The sequence below is a fragment of the Carlito syrichta genome, unplaced genomic scaffold (genome assembly GCF_000164805.1).
Source record: "Carlito syrichta isolate Samal-C Ts95f unplaced genomic scaffold, Tarsius_syrichta-2.0.1 Scaffold253559, whole genome shotgun sequence".
NCBI lineage: Eukaryota > Metazoa > Chordata > Mammalia > Primates > Tarsiidae > Carlito > Carlito syrichta.
In genome coordinates, this window is record NW_007197655.1 from 62,417 (window position 1) to 82,431 (window position 20,015).

General features: G+C 47.7%; 1 protein-coding gene across 1 annotated transcript in view; it reads left to right on the forward strand.

Annotated features, from left to right (window-relative positions):
- The window catches only part of FRMD4A (FERM domain containing 4A), a 91,571-nt gene that overhangs the window by 60,783 nt on the left and 10,773 nt on the right, over window positions 1-20,015 (forward strand). Inside the window, exons 8-9 of the mRNA XM_008052020.2 lie at window positions 12,918-13,051; window positions 17,829-17,951. Coding sequence (XP_008050211.2) covers window positions 12,918-13,051; window positions 17,829-17,951 — 257 coding nt within the window. The remainder of the gene's footprint in view (window positions 1-12,917; window positions 13,052-17,828; window positions 17,952-20,015) is intronic.

Here is a 20,015-nt window from a genome sequence, read left to right on the forward strand (position 1 = left end):
GAGCGGCCACTGCACTCCAGTCTGGGCAACAGAGTGAGACTCCAACTCAAAAAAAAAGTTTTGGTATCTGAGGTCTCAGATGCTAAAGAAATGAAGAAATGTCATTGATATCTACTAAAGGAGGAGTTAGAAGTCCACACTTACTGCTGCTGTGAGCCAAGGGCTAGTTTTCCTTTTCTTTTTTTGAGTTGCAGTCTCACTCTGTCGCCCAGGCTGAAATGCAGTAGCAGGTTCACGACCACCACAGCCTTGACCTTTTGCGCTCAGGCCATCCTTCCACCTCAGCCTTCCAAGTAGCTGGAGCCACAGGTGCGTACCACCACGCCCAGCTCATTTTTCAGTTTATTGAAGAGATGAGGTCTCACCAAGTTGCCCAGGCTGGTCTCAAACCCGTGAGCTCAGGCAGTCCTTAGCCTCTGTCTCCCAAAGTGCTGGGTTTACAGGTGTGAGCCACCACACCCGGCAAGCCTCATTAAAAAAATTAAAAAAAAAAAAAAAGTTGCCATAGTTGAAATGTGATAAGGCTTGTGACCAGTACACCCTGGATCCTGCAGTGGTGATATGTGGGGCTCTCTCCGGTGAGGCCACGTTGGTATTTTAGTAGAGGCCCTTTAGAGATGATAAATCAGCTGATGGCTCAGAGCTATTAGCCTGCGTTGGAAGAAGAGGAATCAACTTCTCACCTCCTGACCCTGCATTGACTGGCATTCACAGCCAAGGACAGGTATGGAGGCTGCGTCCTAAATCCATCTGCAGGGGTACCATAAGTGTGGTCACAAACATCTGGAGGGAAAGCAGGCAGGGCACATTTTATTCTCTTTCTCCTGCAAGAGCCTCCTTCTGTAACTGCCTCTTTCCATTGCTTTTGCTCATAAGTGCTTCAGGTAGCTAGCAAATCTTCGGAAGGTTCAGGCACAATCTGAGAGGACAACTATGAATTCAAATCATTTGGTTAAGGTGTTTTCAGGGCCCGGTGCAGTGGCTTACACCTATAATCCCAGTGCTTTGGGAGGCCGAGGCAGGAGGATACATAGCAAGACGCTGTATTTATAAAAAGTAAATAAAATAAAATAATAGTTGGGTGTGGTGATGCATGCTTACTCAGGAGGCTGAGGCAGGAGGATTACTTGAGCCCAGGAGTTCAAGACCAGCCTGGGCACATAGCGAGACCCCGTCTTTACCAAAAAACATTAAAATTAAAAATTAAAATATTAGCCAGGTGTGGTAATGCATGCCTATTCTCTTAGTTACTCAGGAGGCTGAGGCAGGAGGATCACTTGAGCCTGGGGGTTCAAGACTAGCCTGGGCAACATAGCAAGACCCTGTCTTTACCAAAAAAAATTAAAAATTAAAATTAAAATATTAGCCAGGTGGGGTGGTGCATGACGATAGTCTCAGCTACTTAGGAGGCTGAGGCAGAAGAATCACTTGAACCCAATTCAAGACCCGTCTGGGCAACATAGTGAGACCTCGTCTTTACTCACACACACAAAATTAAAATATTAGCTGGGTGTGATGGTGCATGCCTACAGTCTTAGCTATCGGGAGGCTGAGGCAGGAAGCTTGTTTGACTCCAGGAGTTCAAGGCTGCAGTGAGCTATGATGGCATCACTGCACTCCAGTCTGGGTGACAGAGGGAGATCCTGTCTCAAAAATACACACACACACACACACACACACACACACACACACACACACACACACACACACACACAGAGAGCTTTAAAATTTTTGAAACCCATTTTGTGGCTTGAAATCCATTTTTGGAACTTCCAAGGGCTTATTATTCCTTCCCCTATTACTTGAAATCCCAGAAAAGACTGGAGGAGAGGAAAAAAAAGGAGAAACACAAGAACTGTGTTTGTCACTGTAACCGAAGACATGCAGCCTTTCCACAGCTCGCCTGAGAGTGGAAGAGAGTCTAAGATTTGTTGGAGGCATTGTTTCAGGATTTGCCGTCTCAGAACAATTCCGAGGGTCGTGGGAGTGCGAGGCTAGGGAGGCCTTGTTTGTGCCGTCAGCCTGTTTAAAGAAAACAGCACAGACCCACTGAGGACGGGCCCGTGTTTTGCTGGGCCGTGCGGCTTGTAGCATTCGCCACCCAGACCAAAAAAAAAAAAAAAAAAGTGACTGTGCAGCCTTTTCCAAACAGGACGTGGAGACCCCTCGGCTTCCAGAATGTGAGTCCAGGGACACAGCCTCCCCATTCTCTCTAAAACCGAAGGACACGCTGTGCTTTTAAGCGGGAATCTGGCTGCGTGATTAACGAAGGGCCGTTGAGTCACCCCAAAGGCCTCCTAGCGATGGCTGGGATTGTGAGGACTCTGGTGACGGCTCTCTGGTTTTAAAAAGTAAAAATGAAGTGAGAACGGCCCCCTTGCCGTTGTGCCCTGGCCCGGAGGCTTTCCGTTCTGGGCAAAAACAGGTCGTGCCGAAGGCGGGCGATCGTCGCCCGGGATCTGTCCACGACCGATCCTCGGTGGCTCACCCTCTTCCATTCCCTGCATGACGGCACTTCCTTCCATTGTCAGGGCGTTTATTAATAACGCACGGGACAATGCGGTGCCAGCTATCTGACATCGCTCCACGCAGAGAGGAGATCTGATATGCGTCTGCCAATTTCACGGCCGGGCCGTTGGGGCTCGGAATTCCCTGCCTTGTATAAATCACACGGTGCTTTTTGTTTTTGTCTTTCTCCCATCCTCCGGGCCCGCCTACGCCTGTCTCTGGCCTTTTAAAGCTCTGTGTTCCCGGAGGCCCGCTGCCTCTCCTTTTAGGTCTAACGGCAGCCCGCAGGAGGCCAGGGGCCTTCATTTGGGTCACAGCCTCTGCTCTGCCCGTGGGCACAGCCCTGCGGGCACTGCCAAAATCGGATTCCACCAGGGTTTGTTTATGCCGGACTGTGTGCCCAGCGAGGGCTGCGAAATCTCCTTCTGTGGAACGGACGCTTTCTGGACTTGCTTGGGCAGGACTGGCCTGAGTCAAAACTGAGAAGGAGACAGTGGTTATCCCATTCCACTCTTATTTTGGTGGGGGGAGGGAAAGACTGATAAAATCACTGACACTGCTAGATGGATGCCCTTGGGTGTTACTAGTAAAGGTATATATTTGCCTAGTAAAGAGGACCAGCACAGGATGACAACGTGTAACCTCAATGAAGGACTTTCTAATGGTAGCATTTTAAAGAGTGAAAAAGACATCACAGTCACCACCCATAGCACCCCTTGGCTGGGGGCATAGAGCAGGCGTCACTGAAATCCGCAATTGAACTCCAGACCTCAGAATTGCAATCGAATATCAGACCAGGATCCAGAAGACCAGCTCCCTCATTTCACAGTCTAAGAAAGGGAAACTGAGGCCAGGTGCGGTAATCCCTCACGCCTGTAATCCCAGCACTTTGGGAGGCTGAGGCAGGAGGATCGCTTGAACCAGGAGTTCATGGTCAGCCTGGGCAGCATAGGAGACCTCGTCTCTACAAAGAAGAAAAAAGAAAGAAAAGAGATGAAAATCAGAGGCGTTGCAGACAGTAGTTTCAGCTAGATATTTTCCCAGATGGGGCTAATTTTTTTAACTGACTTATTTAATTATTTTTTTCTTTTCCTCTCTCTCTCTCTCTCTCTCTCTACTCTCTCTCTCTCTCTGTCTCTGTCTCTCTTTCTTTCTCTGTCTTTCTGTTTCTTTGTCTCTCCCTGTCTCTCTGTCTCTTTTTCTCTCTCTCCCTCCCCCACTTTTAAATTACATTTGTCCTCTTCACCAAGCACCACTGAGCCATGGAGTCAGCCAGAAGGTAAAGCTATCCCAGAGACTTCAAGCCACCATCAAAAAAGGTGCTTGCTTTTCAAAGAGCTTTGATTTCAGTTCTCTCTGAAGTGAACTATTTTATTTCTAAGCTTGATGAAAAGTTTTCCAAGCATGCATTTTTCATGTTTAAAAAATCACATTTAATTCCCTGAGATGGTCCCCAGAGGTGACACGTTTATCCTGCAATCTGCAATGCAGCATCATTTCACACGGTCTCCTGGGACATCTTTTATGTAAGGAATTCATCACTGAGGATTTGTCAAGGAAATAAATATCTTTTTATCATAAAGAAGAGTTCAAACCTTTTTATTTATTCCTGGGGTGTCTGCCAAAATTTTCCTTACAGCTTTTACAGGTCTGCAGGGAATGTGTCTTCTTCGTTTTCTGGTGGGCTTTGTGTTTTTTTCCTCCTAAAGGCCTAAACAGACGGCTTGCCATTTCCTTTCCTGACTTCTAGGACAACAGAGTTCTTTCTCCATTGGAGCAGTGTTTGTTTCGAGTTTTCCCCCCCTTCCCTAGAGGAAAGCACCCCTTCTGTCTCCTGAAATCAGCGGGCTGGCCGTCAGTGTGCTCTGTGTCAAAGCACAGGAACCAGGCACCTTCCCGACAAGTCCCCACAGAGTGCGTGCTCACATCTTGTGCTGAGTCGCCCAGGGTCTTTTGAATGATCAGAGCAAATTCTCACTCACAGCTGAATGAGGATATCCTTCCATGTGTCTGATGGCCGGGAAGAGAACTGGTTTGCTGCTGGTGACATTCCCTCCACGTCCGGCCTGTCTACACGGGCTGCCGGCGGCCAGAGTCTGGAGTTCCCCTACTGAAAACTGGGAAACCAACAGCAATAGGGGCAGTGTCTGCAGGGTCTCCCGTGGCACCCATAGCATCAGGAAGTCCCCTCCAAAGATTTCCGGATACCCCCTGAGAATGGCTTCTGACGCTGAGTGAATCATTCAGTCTCTGGCCGTGTTTGGGTGGGAATTGTCTTTCTGATGGTCAGCTCTTTTTTTCTCTTCCTTGTTGTCCAGATTTTAAGTGATCTCTTTCAATAATAGCCTCTGGATTGAGATTGAAACATGGTTGTGAGGCGGCCAAATACAGAAGATTTCAGTTTTCAACTTAGTATCTGTCAGATAGATATTTACGGAGCACTGACTGGGAGGGAAGGATTTTGCTGGAGAACTGATCTGACACTCTGTTTTCCTGGCAGTAAGTCAGAGGAAGGCTTAACCTTCTCAGAGATGGAAAAAAGTCACCCATGGGAGGCGGTTAGCAGCAATGCAGATTCGTGACCCAGCTGGCCCCAGAGGTGTGGGTTCCGTCTTCTGTGGCAGCCTCGCCCCCTAACTGGTCTTCTGCCTCATCCTGGTCTTCTGCTAACTGGTCTTCTGGCAGCTCTCTCATGGCCAGAAGCACGTCTGCTGTGCTTGTCTCCCCTCCACAGCCTCATACATGGAAGAGGCTCCAGAGACGTGTGTTGTTTCATGGCAGATCTGAACAGCCCCTGGCTCTGTCTCCTTCCTTCTCCCACATGGTGATCCACGCCGTTCTGTGGAAAAAACTCAACCTCAAAAGACAGATAAGATGCCTTCTACCCGGGTTTACTATGCAACCTAGCTGGGACCCAGGCAAAGTTCCTGCCCTTGTGGAGTTCCATTCCAAGGACAAATCAGACCCAACAGAGCCGAGGGTCTTTTGAATGATCAGAGCAAATTCTCGCTCACAGCTGAATGAGGATATCCTTCCATGTGTCTGATGGCCGGGAAGAGAACTGGTTTGCTGCTGGTGACATTCCCTCCACGTCCGGCCTGTCTACACGGGCTCCCTCTGCCCCCGTGGCCTCATCTGTGAAACTGGGAGTGGTGTTTCTGTGAACATCCAGTGACTGTTCCTCACCATACCATGTGGGAAGCTCCCCTTAGGGGTTCTATAAAACTCCATTTCCTTTCCCTTCTTCTCTGGAGCTTCCTGAGTTGATGGGGCCACAGTGGGTGTTCTATCTACCAACGGGGTTCACATTTCCTTGCTTGTCCACTAAATGTAGTCCCTCTTTTACTTTATGGGGCTCTCTGGAATTGGGGTGCCCATTCCAAGGTTGGGGACACTTTCTCAGAAAAATAACTAAGCCGGGCTTGGTGGCTTGGTGGCTCAGCCTGTAATCCCGCGCCTTTGGGAAGCTGAGGTGAGTGGATTGCCTGAGCCCGCGGGTTCGAGACCCGCCTGGGCAGCGAGACCTCATCTCTACAATAAATCAAAAAATCAGCCGGGCATGGTAGCGCATACCTGTAATTCTAGCTACTTGGAAGGCTGAGGCGGAAGGATCGCTGGAGCCCAGCAGGTTGAGGCTGTGGAGGCCGGGAGTGGCCATTGCACTCCAGTCTGGGCGACAGAGTGAGACTCCAACTCAAAAAAAAAAAAAGAAAAATAACTAGTATTCATATACCGCTTAATATGATCTGATCTCTTTTCTAAGCATGATCTCTTTTCATTCTCTCAACTTGTGAAGAAGTCCTGTTTTCATTCCCTCCCTCTTTCTCTCTCTTTCTTTCTTTCTTTCTGTTTCACTCTGTCGCCCAGGCTACAGTGCAGTCACACGCCCATGGCCACCGCAGCCTCTACCTGCTAGGCTCAGGCGATCCTTCCACCTCAGTCTCCCAAGTAGCTGGAGTTCCAGGCACGTGACATCACACCCGGCTCACTTTTTTAATTTGTTGTAGAGATGAGGTCTCACCAAGTTGCCCAGGCTGGTCTCGAACCCCTGGGCTCGGGCAGTCCTCTTACCTCCACTTCCCAAAGTGCTGGGATGACGGGTGTGGGCCACTGCTCCCAGCTTCATGCTTTCCAGAGAATATTCAGAACACGCTTTCTTATAAACTTGGGTGTTGCTTGAAACTGTACCAAAAACAGTGTCTGCGTGCATTACGTGTATCTTTCAAAAATACTGAGATGGCCTCTGTTTTTCCTCTGACTCCTGCACTAACTCATTCAACTTGGGCAGCCCTTTCCAAGTGGCACTTGGCCACCGGTTTTTGCAACCTGTGCATCTTGAAATCTCACTCATCTAGGCACAGTAGATCAATTTCATTCATCTTCCTAGTTCATTCATCCCAAAGACGGCTCAGATTAAACTCCGTTGAGCGTTCAAGCTTACAAATATTTGCTTTGGTCTGTTGGTAAAGGAAGAGGTAAATCCTGTAGGCACTGGTTGATAATGAGTCATGCCTTTCCAACCCGAGGCAGGCTCCAGCAGTAACTGAAATGAGAACAGAGTTGGTGGGATGCTTGTCTTTCCTAAAGGCTGGGACGGAACCAGAAAGAGGAAGAGAGATTGTGCTGTGTAGACGGTTCCACTTGCAAAAAATGACTGTGAGCCGCAAGAGGGAACTATTAATACCTGAGGAAGTTGTGTATTAAGTAATAGTTTCTTCACGTCTGGAGGAATCTTAAGAGATAGGTCCATTGGTCGCTTTACAAACGGGGCCACAAGGTTAGTAACTCAAGGTCTTATACCTAGTTAATAGCAGCTGTGTGATAAAAATGTAGGTGTCCTTCTTACCCATCACTGCCTTGTCCAAATGGCAGATGTATAAGATTTGTATCCTTTTTTTTTTTTTTCATTTCTAAGGGGCTAAACTTGGAGAGGTCTCGACTGAGCGAAAACACGTGTGTGTTCAAATAGCTGGAAATGGATAAGCCGTAGGAACCAAGAGCTTCCATTCTGTTCCCCCAAGTTTAGGTGCTGGTTGGAAATGATTTCTGTGTTAAGCACCCTTTTCTCGATGCTCATGAACCTTTAGTCTGTGAGACGCCCATGAATCGAGCCCTGAGGATCTTCTCTGACTCAGTTTCTTCCTGGAGTCGTCCTGTCACTCGAGGGGAGAAAGGAGCCTCGGCCCCCTGATCCCTGGCTGGGGCTCCTTTCCTTCTTTCCAGGCCTGCTCCGTCCGGGAATGCCCAAAGGGCACCTGCAGGGAGGTGGGAAGCCAGGTCAGCATGTCAGAGCAGCTTGGCCTTTTTCTCTTAATGCCCTTTGAGCTTTTTTCTGTGGAATGTTCCTGGGCTCTCGTGTCCCGGGGCACTCAGTCACTAATCCTTGTGGTGGCTGTGTTTGCCTAGTTGCAGGTGACAGCCCACAAGCTCAGATCTCACAAGCGCTGAGATGGAGCAGGGTGAAATCAGAGCCCTTGCCCCAGAAGAGTGGGTTTCCTGGGAAGAAAAATAGGCCACGGGAACCGCTTTTCGTTACAATAGGACAACCTGAATGCCTGCAACAGGTTAACTGCTTTAACCACATGAAGCTGCTCTGCTTGAAGGGTGTGGAGAGGAGGCCACCAGAACGCACGGGATCTCCTTGACCCTGTCCCCACCATCCCCAGCTGCCCCAAAAGCGTATTGGCAAACCCTGGGACTCAGGAAATGTAGTCTGGGAGGCCGAGGTGAGAGGATTGCCTGAGCTCATGGGTTTGAGACCAGCCTGGCCAACTTGGTGAGACCTCGACTCTAAAATAAATCAAAACATTAGCTGGGTGTGGTGGCGCATGCCTGTAGTCCCAGCTACTTGGAAGGCTGAGGCAGAAGGATCGCCTGAACCCAGCAGGTCTAGGGTGCGGTGGCAGTGAGCGTGCCACTGCACTCCAGCCTGGGCGACAGAGTGAGACTCTGACTCAAAAAAAGAAAGAAAGGAAGGAAGGAAAGAAAAGAAAGAGAGAGACAGAAAAAAAGAAAGAAAAGAAAGACAAAGAAAGAAAGAAAGAGAGAGAGAGAGAGAGAGAGAGAGAGAGAGAGAGAGAGAAAGAAAGAAAGAAAGAAAGAAAGAAAGAAAGAAAGAAAGGAAAGAAAGAAAATACTCAGCCAGGCACAGGGGCTCAAGCCTGTAATCCCAGTACTTTGGGAGGGCAAGGCAAGAGGATTGCTTGAGTTCAGGAGTTCAAGACCAGCCTGGGCAACAAAGCAAGACCTTGTCTCTTTTAAAAAAAAATAGAAAAATTAGCCAGGCATGCGCCTGTAGTCTCAGCTACTTGGGAGACTGAGGCAGGAGGAGAACCTCTGAGTCCAGGAATTTGAGGCTGTCGTGAGCTACGATCCCTGCCACTGCACTCCAGCCTGGACGACAAACTGAGACCCTGCCTCTCAAAAGAGATTTAAAAAACAAAAGAAAAGGACAATCTGTATGTCCAAAGCTAGCTGGCTCAGTGACTTTGCAGAAATTTAATTCAGTGCCCAGATGCCATACTGCCAGCCGCCCCCACAAGTGACTCCTAGGTCCGTGGTGAGACACAGAGCCAGCCAGCATTGGTGGTGCCAGATATGGAGAGGGGCACTTGAGCCATCCAGCCTGCCAAAACGCTCTCACCTGTCTTGTGTGGGTTTGGTATTTAGGCTAATTATTATAAATAGTAATAATTTAGGTAGCATTAACGAGCCCTGTAACTCGAGGCCAGCTCTTAACTAATTCCATAACCCGAGACCCAGTCTTCCAAAAACTGCGGGCTTTACCCTCCCAGAGTCTCATACTGTTGTGATTTTTTGCCATTCTTGAACGTAGTTAATTCTTAGATTTGACTTAATAAATCATCATTTGCCGTGGAGAGGTTAGGCAGAGGTGAAAGGGAAAACAATGAATTTTTCACAAGCTAGAACTTTTAATCTTCTTGGACCCAGGTTTCCCCAGACCCGTTTTTTAAATCTGAAGTCTGACTTCCTTTCAGTATTGTTTCATTCTTTTTTTTTTTTGAGACAGGATCTCACTCTGTTGTCCAGGCTGGAGTGCAGTGACACGATGACAGCTCACTGCAGCCTAAACCTCCTGGGCTCGGGCATGCCTTCTGTCTCAGCCTCCCAAGTAGCTGAGACTACAGCCATGTGCCACCATGCCCAGCTAATTTTTAAAAATTATTTTTTGTCGAGACAAGGTCTCTACATTGTCCAGGCTGGTCTCGAACTCCTGGACTCAAGCGATTCTCCCACCCCAGCCTCCTAAAGTGCTGGGATTACAGGCATGAGCCACCGCACCTGGCCTGTTTTACATTCTTATGAACTATTTCGATGATGAAACAGAGAGCACCTCGTTAATTTTCCTGTATCTTCAAGTGTGATTGGTGACTCTTACTAAGAGAACCAGATTAAGAATTAAAATGATTTAGCCATGTTGCTTTAGATGGATTTAGATGGGAGATAATTTAGTGCTGAAAAGACAGGGAAATTGATTTATGGAGGCAGAAAACCCAAACCATTTCAAAAAGGGGAGACTACAGTAATATTCAGTGATTTAGTATTTGAGAGCCATGAGGTCATGGAATCTCAGTACAGATCAAGCATCTGTGTGAGTTTGCCGTTGCATTTGGAAACCTCCAACCGAAGCATATCAAAACCCAGGCAAGAGCTACATACATGATTTAAAGGTTGGAAGGTAGATTCTATAATGCAACAACTTACAGGCCCCAGATACTTTTACCAAGATGAGACACAACTGCATTACAACATCCAAGTATATGACTGACCACATTTATTTGTTTGTTCATTCAAGCTAATATTTATTAGTGACTGAGGAGGCATAAAAATAGCATGTTCCTGCAGCGACAGATATATTCTCTATTTCAAGCTCTCAAATAGGGGTAGGAGAAGGAAAGAACAAAGACCAATTCAGCATCAAAATGTTCTTAGACCCTGAGGCCGGGCACGGCGGTTCACGCCTGTAATCCTAGCATTCAGGGAGGCCAAGATAGGAGGATCTCTTAAAGCCAGGCGCCTGACACCAGCCTGATCCTGTCTCTACAAAAAAAAACTTTCAAAATTCGCGGGACATCATGGTGCGTGCCTGGAGTCCCAGCTACTCGGGAGGCTGAAGCAGAAGGATCACTTGAATCCAGGAGTTCGAGGCTGCAGTGAGCTATGGTTGCACCGCTGCACACCAGCCTGGGCAACAGAGCAAGACCCTTTTTCTAAAAAATAAATAAACACAAATGCCAAGTATATATACATATGCTAATCTTTAATTAATTAAAATTAAGTATTAATTAATTAATTTTAAAGTGTTCTTTGACATTGAGAGTTCTTGGTTATTCAGGTCATAAGAGCCTTGCTGTAATTGAGGGAATACAGGGTTTCCTGCTCAGAGACTTTCAATAAAAGAGTAAAATAATATATTTATGGGGACAGTATGGGGATAGCAGAGTTGTTTTATTCAAAAGCATGGAAGTTCTTTCCAGTCTTATGATTCTGAAATGCTCTTGTTACCACTGGAAGAAACAGAACATTGACTCTGGGAATTCTAGTTGGATTTTTCTTACTTGTTTATTTATTTATTTTGCATGGCCACCACAACCTTGACCTGAGGGGCATAGGCAATGTTTCCACCCCAACCTTCCAAGTAGCTGGTACTACAGGTGTGCGCCACCACGCCTGGCTAATTTTTTTATTTACTGTAGAGACGAAGTCTCACTAAGTTGCCCAGGTTGGTCCCAAAACCCTGGACTCAGGCAATCCTCTCATCTCTGCCCCCCAAAGTGCTGAGATGACCAGCGTGAGCCACCACACCCAGCAGGCTTATTCTTATATCTGTCATCCATTTACAGAATCGTCCAAAAATTCAGTTGTTTCATCGGGAAATGCAGTTTCTACTCTTTCCCCGCAAAAAAAGGCCTGCTGGAGTTTTTCTTGGGATTCGATTGTGTCATTCATGAAGAGTGATGCCGCCTTTACAGCACGAACCTTTGCATCCATGTTCACGGCTCTGTTTATTTACATCTCTCATTTTCTCAGCGGGGAGATCCTGTCCATGGTAGAGATCTTGTCCGTCCTTAATTAAGTTAATCTCTCCAGGTATGTGAGGTTGTTTGATGCTGTTCTCAATGGCATGGGGCGAGCCCCTCGGCTGCGCACCCAGTAACGCCTGTCCATTCCTAATACATCTGCTCGCCACGGGCATGAAAAGAAAAGGAATAATCAGCTTTTCCCTTTCTGGGGAGTCACTGCACCTTTTGTAACCCATCAAGGTAGAAAAAGCATAATAGCGTCACTGCAGGAGCCCTAGTTCAGAATATTCTTTTGGTCTAACCCAGGTCCCCCTCGTTGGCATTTCGGCCACTTTCCCTTTTGTTTGTTCACAATTTGCCATCAACAAAGTTATCAGAGCTAGCTCTCTGCTATTTGAACCATCACGCAGATACGGTCTCCAGGAAAGCTTGTAAAAACTCGCGTCGCTGTTACCAGGAGGGAATTTGCTCATGAGACTGTATGAAGTTAAAAACACAACAAAATCCTGGCCGGGCTCGGTGACTCTGCCTGTCATCCCAACACTTTGGGAGGCTGAGGCAAGTGGATTGCCTGAGCCCATGGGTTCGAGACCAGCCTGGGCAACTTGGTGAGAATTTGTCTCTACAATAAACCAAAAAATTAGCCGGGCATGGTGGCGCACGTCTGTAGTTCCAGCTACTTGGAAGGCTGAGGCAGAAGGATCACCGGAGCCCAGCAGGTCAGCGCTGGGATGGCAGTGAATGTGCCACTGCACTTCAGCCTGGGCGAAGGAATGAGACTCCAACTTGTAAAAAAAATTACAACAAAATTCTAATTTTATTTTTTAAATACATTTTCTTAGGACAGAAAGGGTCAAAAGAAAACACACAGCAGTGGTTGTCTCTGAGTGACCACTTAATGGACTATTTTATACCTGTCTACACTTTCAAAGTTTTTATGATAAATATGTCTTATCTTTGCACTAAGCAAAATATTATAATAATCATTTTTAAATGAACCAAAGAAAATGAAAATACTACAATTACTGACTTGAGCATGACTTCTCCCTTTGTTGTGTAAAATCTATTAACATTTGTCAGTGAAATTAAAACAGATACCTGGCATATTTTAAGATAATCAAACAAGACAAGCTGCTTTTTCAGGAGTGTCCGTTCCCCTGCCGGTCCTTCTGAGGAGCTATAAATTCCAGGCAGTGCTGGAATTCACTCTTCACACTTAGAGCTCTGAGCACCTGTTTTGTTTCACACTCCCTTGATTCCTGGGCTGAATCCCATCTCTACGGCGTGGACTCCGGTTAAAGTCATTAGTGGTCCAGATGTGTGTCCCCCATCAGCTGACCTAGTAACCCCACTGTGTATTGACAGGTTCTCAGGAATCAGACAGCTCGCAGTCGGCCAAGAAGGACATGCTGGCCGCCTTGAAATCCAGGCAGGAAGCTCTGGAGGAAACACTTCGTCAGAGGCTGGAAGAACTGAAGAAACTGTGTCTCCGAGAAGCTGTAAGTCGTTCCTGTCTCGTCCTGTGAAAACCTGTGTTGTCTGTGACATCAACGATCTTAACATATTGACAGAGGGCAATGGGGGGGGGGGGGGGGGGCGCTTACCCGGGAACTCTTCTGAAACACCAATGGTAGAGCTGGGCGTGGTGGCTCCTGCTTGTAATCCTAGCACTTTGGGAGGCCGAGGCAGGAGGATCGCTTGAGCCCAGGAGTTTGAGAGCAGCCTGGGCAACATAGCAAGACCTCGTCTCTACAAAAAATCAAAAATTAGCCAGGCATGGTGGTGCACACCTATAGTTCCAGCTGCTTGGGAGGCTGAGATGGAAACATTTCCTGAACCCAGGAGGGCAAGGCTGTGGTGAGCTGTGATCATGCCACTGCACTCCAGCCTGGGCAACAGAGTGAGACTCCAACACAACACACACACACACACACACACACACACACACACACGGCAGAAACATCCAAGCTTCTCTATCATACTTTGCCAGAAACCGAATTTACGGACGTTGATGAAACACTGTGAAAACCAGTTAAAGCTGGTGTTGGCAACATTCTCAAGACGACGGCACTGGAGGCCAAGTGTGACAAGTCATCATCACAGTAGTTTATAAAGCGTTGCCTCAAATGATGTTACCCCATTGAGGAGAATGGCTTGCTGCTGTCTTCGCCAGAGTTTGTGTTTGTGTTTACTGCTATGGGAGCTTTTATTTCTCTCGAAGACATTCCACATTTGTCTTTGGGCACCCTATCAAGAAGCACTGGTGGTCTGCAAGGAAGGCAGGATTTCACTTGACATAGAAGCCCTTTTACACCTCATGATTGGGTGTTCCTTTAACTCTTTTATTTTTAAAAATGGGAGCCCAGCCCAGTGATATTTTTAAATTTTATGCAAGGTATGCCTCCTTGAGCCTGTGTATTCACGTCTCCCAGACACTGCAGCAGACCAGTCTATACTTATTTAAATGTCCACTTCCACCTTCTCCTGTTTATTCCGTGACTGGTAATGATGTCTGGAGGCCTCTTTGTTTTGGAGTCCAGGTTTTACTCTGTCGCCCAAGTTGGAGTGCAGTGGCCTGACCACGACTCCCCACAGCCTTGATCTCCCAGGCACAAACAGTCCTTCCGCCTCAGCCTCCCAAGTAGCTGGGACTATAGGTGTGCACCACCACGCCTGGCTAACTACTATTATTATTGTTTTGGTGGAGACATGATCTTGCTAAGTTACGCAGGCTGCTCCTGAACTCTTGAGCTCCAACAATCCTTCTGCCTCGGCCTCCCAAAGTGCTGAGATTACAGGCCACCCCGCTCAGCCTCAGAGGCTCCATCTTTTAACATAACACACATGACTATGCATGTGTGTGTGTGTATACACGTGTTTGTGCTCACATATGGGCACAGTGTGGGGGGAGCTCTCCCAGGACAGTGTGCTCCTGTGACATTACAAAGAACTCTGTGGCCAACAGTTCAGAATGAGAAGTAGAAAGAGGTTCCCAAATGGAGTGGAAGGGACGTGCTTCCCTCCCCTCCAAATAATAATGTCCTACAGTGGGAAGAATGAACCAGGGGGCCGTGGAGGGAGATCATGTTACATTTCTATGTGGCTTAATTACGGCCTGGATTGATTTAACCAGAGCCTGCTCGAAGCACGACCACATCAGCACAAATCCATTGCAAATCTTAGGAAAGCAATTGGCCCGGCTGGAAAATGCGCTATGTGATACGGTTAATATTAGCGACATTTTTCTAAAGCCTGTGCTTGGAGGACCGAACCAAAAAATGTGGGTTTTGCTGTCTGCCTTTAATAATTGGTAAAGCCTTGTTTTGTTTTTAATAAAGGAAAAGTCCCTACACCCAGCAGGGACTCCACATTAGAAAATGCAAGAAACGTGTCAGGGCAAGGTTAGCGTGCGTTATGAAAAAGTCTCACTGTCTCTCTTACAAACAAAAGCAAGTCTCCCGTTTCTGATCATGTTGACCCCAGAAAGCCTGACTTGAGTGGAAGAAACAGCCCGACAAGAAGTTCCCACCACAGTCTGATTTCTCCCGATGTTACTTCCACCATAGTCTCCGGCTGCATCAATGGCCAGGGGCTGGGGGGAGTTCTTCTTGCTAACTCCACGCTGCTCACAAACCTCTCTCCCCGTGGCTCGGAGTGTCAAGAAGCACTGCTTGACCCCTGGGGAGCGAGGCAGCCAGCATGAAGTAGAATGAGAGCATTTGGCAGGATACAGCGAGGGGCCAAGGGGAGCCCCCACGGTAGAGCCTCGAATTACTCCTTCGCCAAGCGGCTCTGGTTACCTATGAAATCAGATTAAATTTCTGGAGAATCAAGACCTCAACTCCAATACCTCCAAGCGCCTGGTGAAAAATCAGTAGCCTCGTTTTTTTAAAAGCAATGTTAAAGCCACACACACTTTTGAGTTATAAATCCGTGGCAATTTTAACAACTTTCCCCTCCTTTTTATAAGTCCCTAGGTTAAAAAAAAATTTTTACTAATAAAATCCTGACAGTAAAAAAAACCCTCAATTGGTTGTGTCGGTTATAGACTTTTAGGGAAGCAGATGTAAAAGTTGTGGAGTAAGCACATGACTGCTTTGGAGACATCTGAACCACATTTTTTTTATATGAAAGAAAGAAAGAAAGACAAAAATGAAGAAAACTGTCGAGTGTTTCATACTCAAATAGCCATTGTGCTCTGAAATGCTTACATTGAGAAATAAAAAGCCCAAGGGGTCATTTCCCGGTGATCTCAGCACAGAAGAGAGGTGGCCCAGGAAAGCCAGGCATGTGTGTGCTTGTGTTCATAGTCATACACGCGTGCGCGCGCGCGCGCACAAACACACACACACACACACACACACACACGCACGCACGCACGCACGCACTTAGCACACAGCAGCGAAGGGGAGGAGCAGAGTCCCTCGCCCGTGTTTTGGGCTTTCCGGGCTGGACTGCCCCACAAAGAAGCTTTTCGTGATGAAGGTCCCGAGAGGAGACTTCTGCTCCTTGTCACCGCAGCCTTTGGGTCTCAGGGCAGCATCTGCGTTGACTTGGGCCTAGAAACCCAGCTCTGGGCTATGCTGAAGCGCCCACGTTGCCACTGGGGACACACTGGGGGCCTCCCAGCCTTTTCTGGGCTCTGGAAGTGACTTCCGCAGCTGCTGTCTGGCCTCCACGATGCAGATTAGCTGCTGACTCAGATGTGATCTTTATGCAGACTGGATTTAACATGCTTATCTAGAGCCTAATTCTGATCCCCATCACCCCTCAGAGCCTCAGCCTTTGCCCAAGACCACTGTCACTGTGGAAGTCACTGTCCTCATACCCATTAGATTCACATAGAATACATAGATTTACATACATACAATTTACATACATGCAATTGACATGCATACAATTAGATTTCCAGAACCCAAAATGCACACACAACAGATTTTTTTAGTAGTGTTTTCTTTTTTTTTTTTTTTTGAGTTGGAGTCTCACTCTGTCACCCAGACTGGAGTGCAGTGGCCGCTTCCAGCCACCACAGCCTTGACCTGCTGGGCTCCGGCGATCCTTCCGCCTCAGCCTTCCAAGTAGCCGGAATTACAGACATGCGCTACCACGCCCGGCTGATTTTTTGATTTATTGTAGAAATGAGGTCTCACTGCCCAGGCGGGTCTCCAACCCGCGGGCTCAGGCAATCCACTCACCTCAGCCTCCCAAAGGCGCGGGATTACAGGCTGAGCCACCGAGCCCAGCTAGTAGTGTTTTCAATAGTATGGATTATATTTTTAGTTTCTGTTAAAATTCTTACTTTGATAACTTAGTGTCTTTCAAGCATAGCCTATATAAGCGTCTGGCCAGAATAAAATAACAATGACCTCTATTCAGTTTCTAAATTATGTGTCAATGCACTTTTCTGGGATTTTCCACATAGATACCATTCCTCTTTAAAAAAAAATAAATGCATGTGGGCCGGGCATGGTGGCTCATATCTGCAATCCCAGCACTTAGGGGAGGCGAGGTGGGAGAGTCGCCTGAGCCCAGGAGTTTCACATCAGTCTGGACAACATAGCGAGACCTCCTCGCTTACAAAAAGTTAAAACATTAGCCGGGCGTGGTGGCACGTGCCTGTAGTCCCAGCTACTCGGGAGGCTGAGACGGGAGGATCCCTTGGGCCCGGGAGGTCGACGTTGTAGTGGGTTGTGATCTTGCCACTACACTCCAGCCCGGGCAACAGAGTGAGACCCTATCTTTAAAAAAAAAAAAGAAAGAAAAAGAAAAGAAAACCCATATGAAGGAAATTATAAACTGAAATATTTGAGAGGGGATATTGGAGGCAGCAGAGCACAGGGTCTGTGGTTAGAAAGACCCAAGAGCTGCTGTCAACTCTGCTGCTCGCTGACTGGGTGCCCCCGCCTGGCACAGAATAGGCACGTGGGAACACTGTATAGATTAATGAATGAGTGAATGAAATTCAGGTTGTGCGATGAGAGCTAAAATGGCAGTTGTATTTACTTGACAGAAATTTACATTTTGAGCATGCGTCTGTCCTATACAGAAAGGACGACGACGCCCCTGTGTTTCCAGACAAAAGAAGTGTCATGTCATGAACTCTTATGTAGATGCAGTGCGCGATGCTAACGCTTCCAGCCTAGGCGTTGAATCTGTGCACTGACATGCATGTGCGCCCGCATGTGTGTGTGCACACGCGTGTGTGTATGTGTGTAGGAAGCAGGCATGTGCTCTGACTGATTTCTCCTCCCTCCGAATGCCGTCTCGCATGTGCAGGAGCTCACGGGCAAACTGCCGGTGGAATACCCGCTGGATCCCGGGGAGGAGCCGCCCATTGTTCGGAGAAGAATAGGAACAGCCTTCAAGCTGGATGAACAGAAAATCCTGCCCAAAGGAGAGGTGGGCCCTTCCTTTCTGTTGCTGGATTATCATGTTGGCCTTACTTTTCTCCTGTGTCGGGTTGTCCGGGTTTTCTGTAACGATGTCTGCATCTCTGCCCAGTGCCGGTGTTTTTGCTTGTGCCTTTTCCTGAGGGAGCTGGCCGTTGGTATGGGGTCCCCCCTGGTAGAATCCGTTTGTCGCACAAGCAGGTATTTGGATTTCTGCCGAAGCTGCTTGGTCAGCACTGTAGGTTGAGCGCAAGGGACTAACTGGAGCTTGGGGAGAAACATCCAGTAGCACTTTGTATACTTCTTTTTTTCTTTCATTTATTTGATTATTTATTTTTAGTTAGGGTCTTGCTCTGTTGCCCAGGCTGGAGTGCAGTGGCGCAATCACAGCTCACCGCAGCCTCAACCTCCTGGGCTTAGACCATCCTCCCACCTCAGCCCCCCAAGTCGCTGGAACTATACAGGTGTGCACCACCACTCCGGGCCTACTTTTTTGAGTTTTTTGTAGAGATGAGGTCTCGCTGTGTTGCCCAGACTGTCTCAAACTCCTGGGCTCAAGCAATCCTCTTGCCTGGGCTTCCCAAAGTGCTGGGATTACAGGTGTGAACCGCCACACCCAGCCTATTTGTCTTTTGAATGACCTCCCAGGCCTTTATTGCCTTTGTTGTCTGATTTGTCGAAGAAAATAATCCCAGACAAGGGAAACCAAGGCCATGGCCGCAGATGCAGGGGTACATTGGCTGGGGAGACAAGTAGGACCTGCCCTCTGCAGTCGTAACTTCACCGGGCTGCTAAAATCCATGTGAAGACACCAGCAGGATGCGTGGGCTGTCCTGGCCTCACCTGTGTGCACTTGGAGTAGCCGTTTCCATCCTCTTTGGACGGAACACTGGCGGGGTTAGGGCTGGAGGGCTTAGATTTAAAGGGTAAACAAACAACAAGAACGCTTGGGCCTCTGGCTAGTTAATAAGTATCCAGCCTCAGACCAAGAGAGAGTAAAGACAGGTATACCACCTGCAGGCCTCCAGGCATGTCCAGGAAGGTCTTCCTAAAGTTATTCAGGATTAAGTTACTAATTACCATGCTCTTGATCAGAAGCCTTAAAAGATCAGGACTTGAAGTCAGGGGAGAAGGGGACGCTGGGTATTTTTAGTCTTTTAAGAAAGTAACTGGGAGAAACTGACATTCCCACCTGGCACGTGTGGTAGGGTCAGTGTGTGGGTGGATTCAGAGGGGGCCCCAAGTGTCATGAGGCCCGTCTACTGGGGAGGTGCCAAAAAAGTGAACACACATTTTAATAGCTGCTATCTAAGTATTACTATTACTTTTCAAAGTTGAATTGAATGACGGCAGCAGTGTGTGGCATGATGGTCGCTCAAAAGATAGTGTACATCCAGTGAATGCCAGCGTCCCTATGCCACAGGCAGGACAGTCAAAGAAAATGGCGGAAGCACAGTTGTCGTTCAAGGAGCGCAAGACCATTTTGAAGTGGCATTTGAAATTCCAGAACGTGATGGAAGTACAATGACAACGGAGGCGTGAGTGTGCAACAGAACCTCCCACATACCTGATGATGGCACGCACTGAGAAGCTTGAGACATGTGGTCCTGTGTGTGTGTGCACAAGGGAAGATCCGGGAGGCTTCCCACAATGACAAGTCCTGCTTCTTCTGCAATGTGGTGGAACAGTTTGCACAGAAATCTACCAGACAGTGTGCATACGAGACAGGAGTTAGGAGAACAAGCACACAATGAATTATATTTTTTTTTTTTTTTTAGTTGGAGTCTCACTCTGTCGCCCAGGCTAGAGTCCAGTGGCACACTCATGGCCACCGCAGCCTCAATTTGCTGGGCTCAGGCGATCCTTCCAGCTCAGCCTTCCAAGTAGCTAAAATTATAGGCGCATGCCACCCAGCTAATTTTTTGATTTATTGTAGAGACAAGGTCTTGCCAAGCTGCCCAGACTGGTCTTGAGCCCCTGGGTTCAGGTAGTCCTCTTGCCTCAGCCTCCGAAAGTGCTGGGATTACAGGCTTGAGTTACTGCACCCGGCCTTGATGCATTTTTTTTTTTTTTT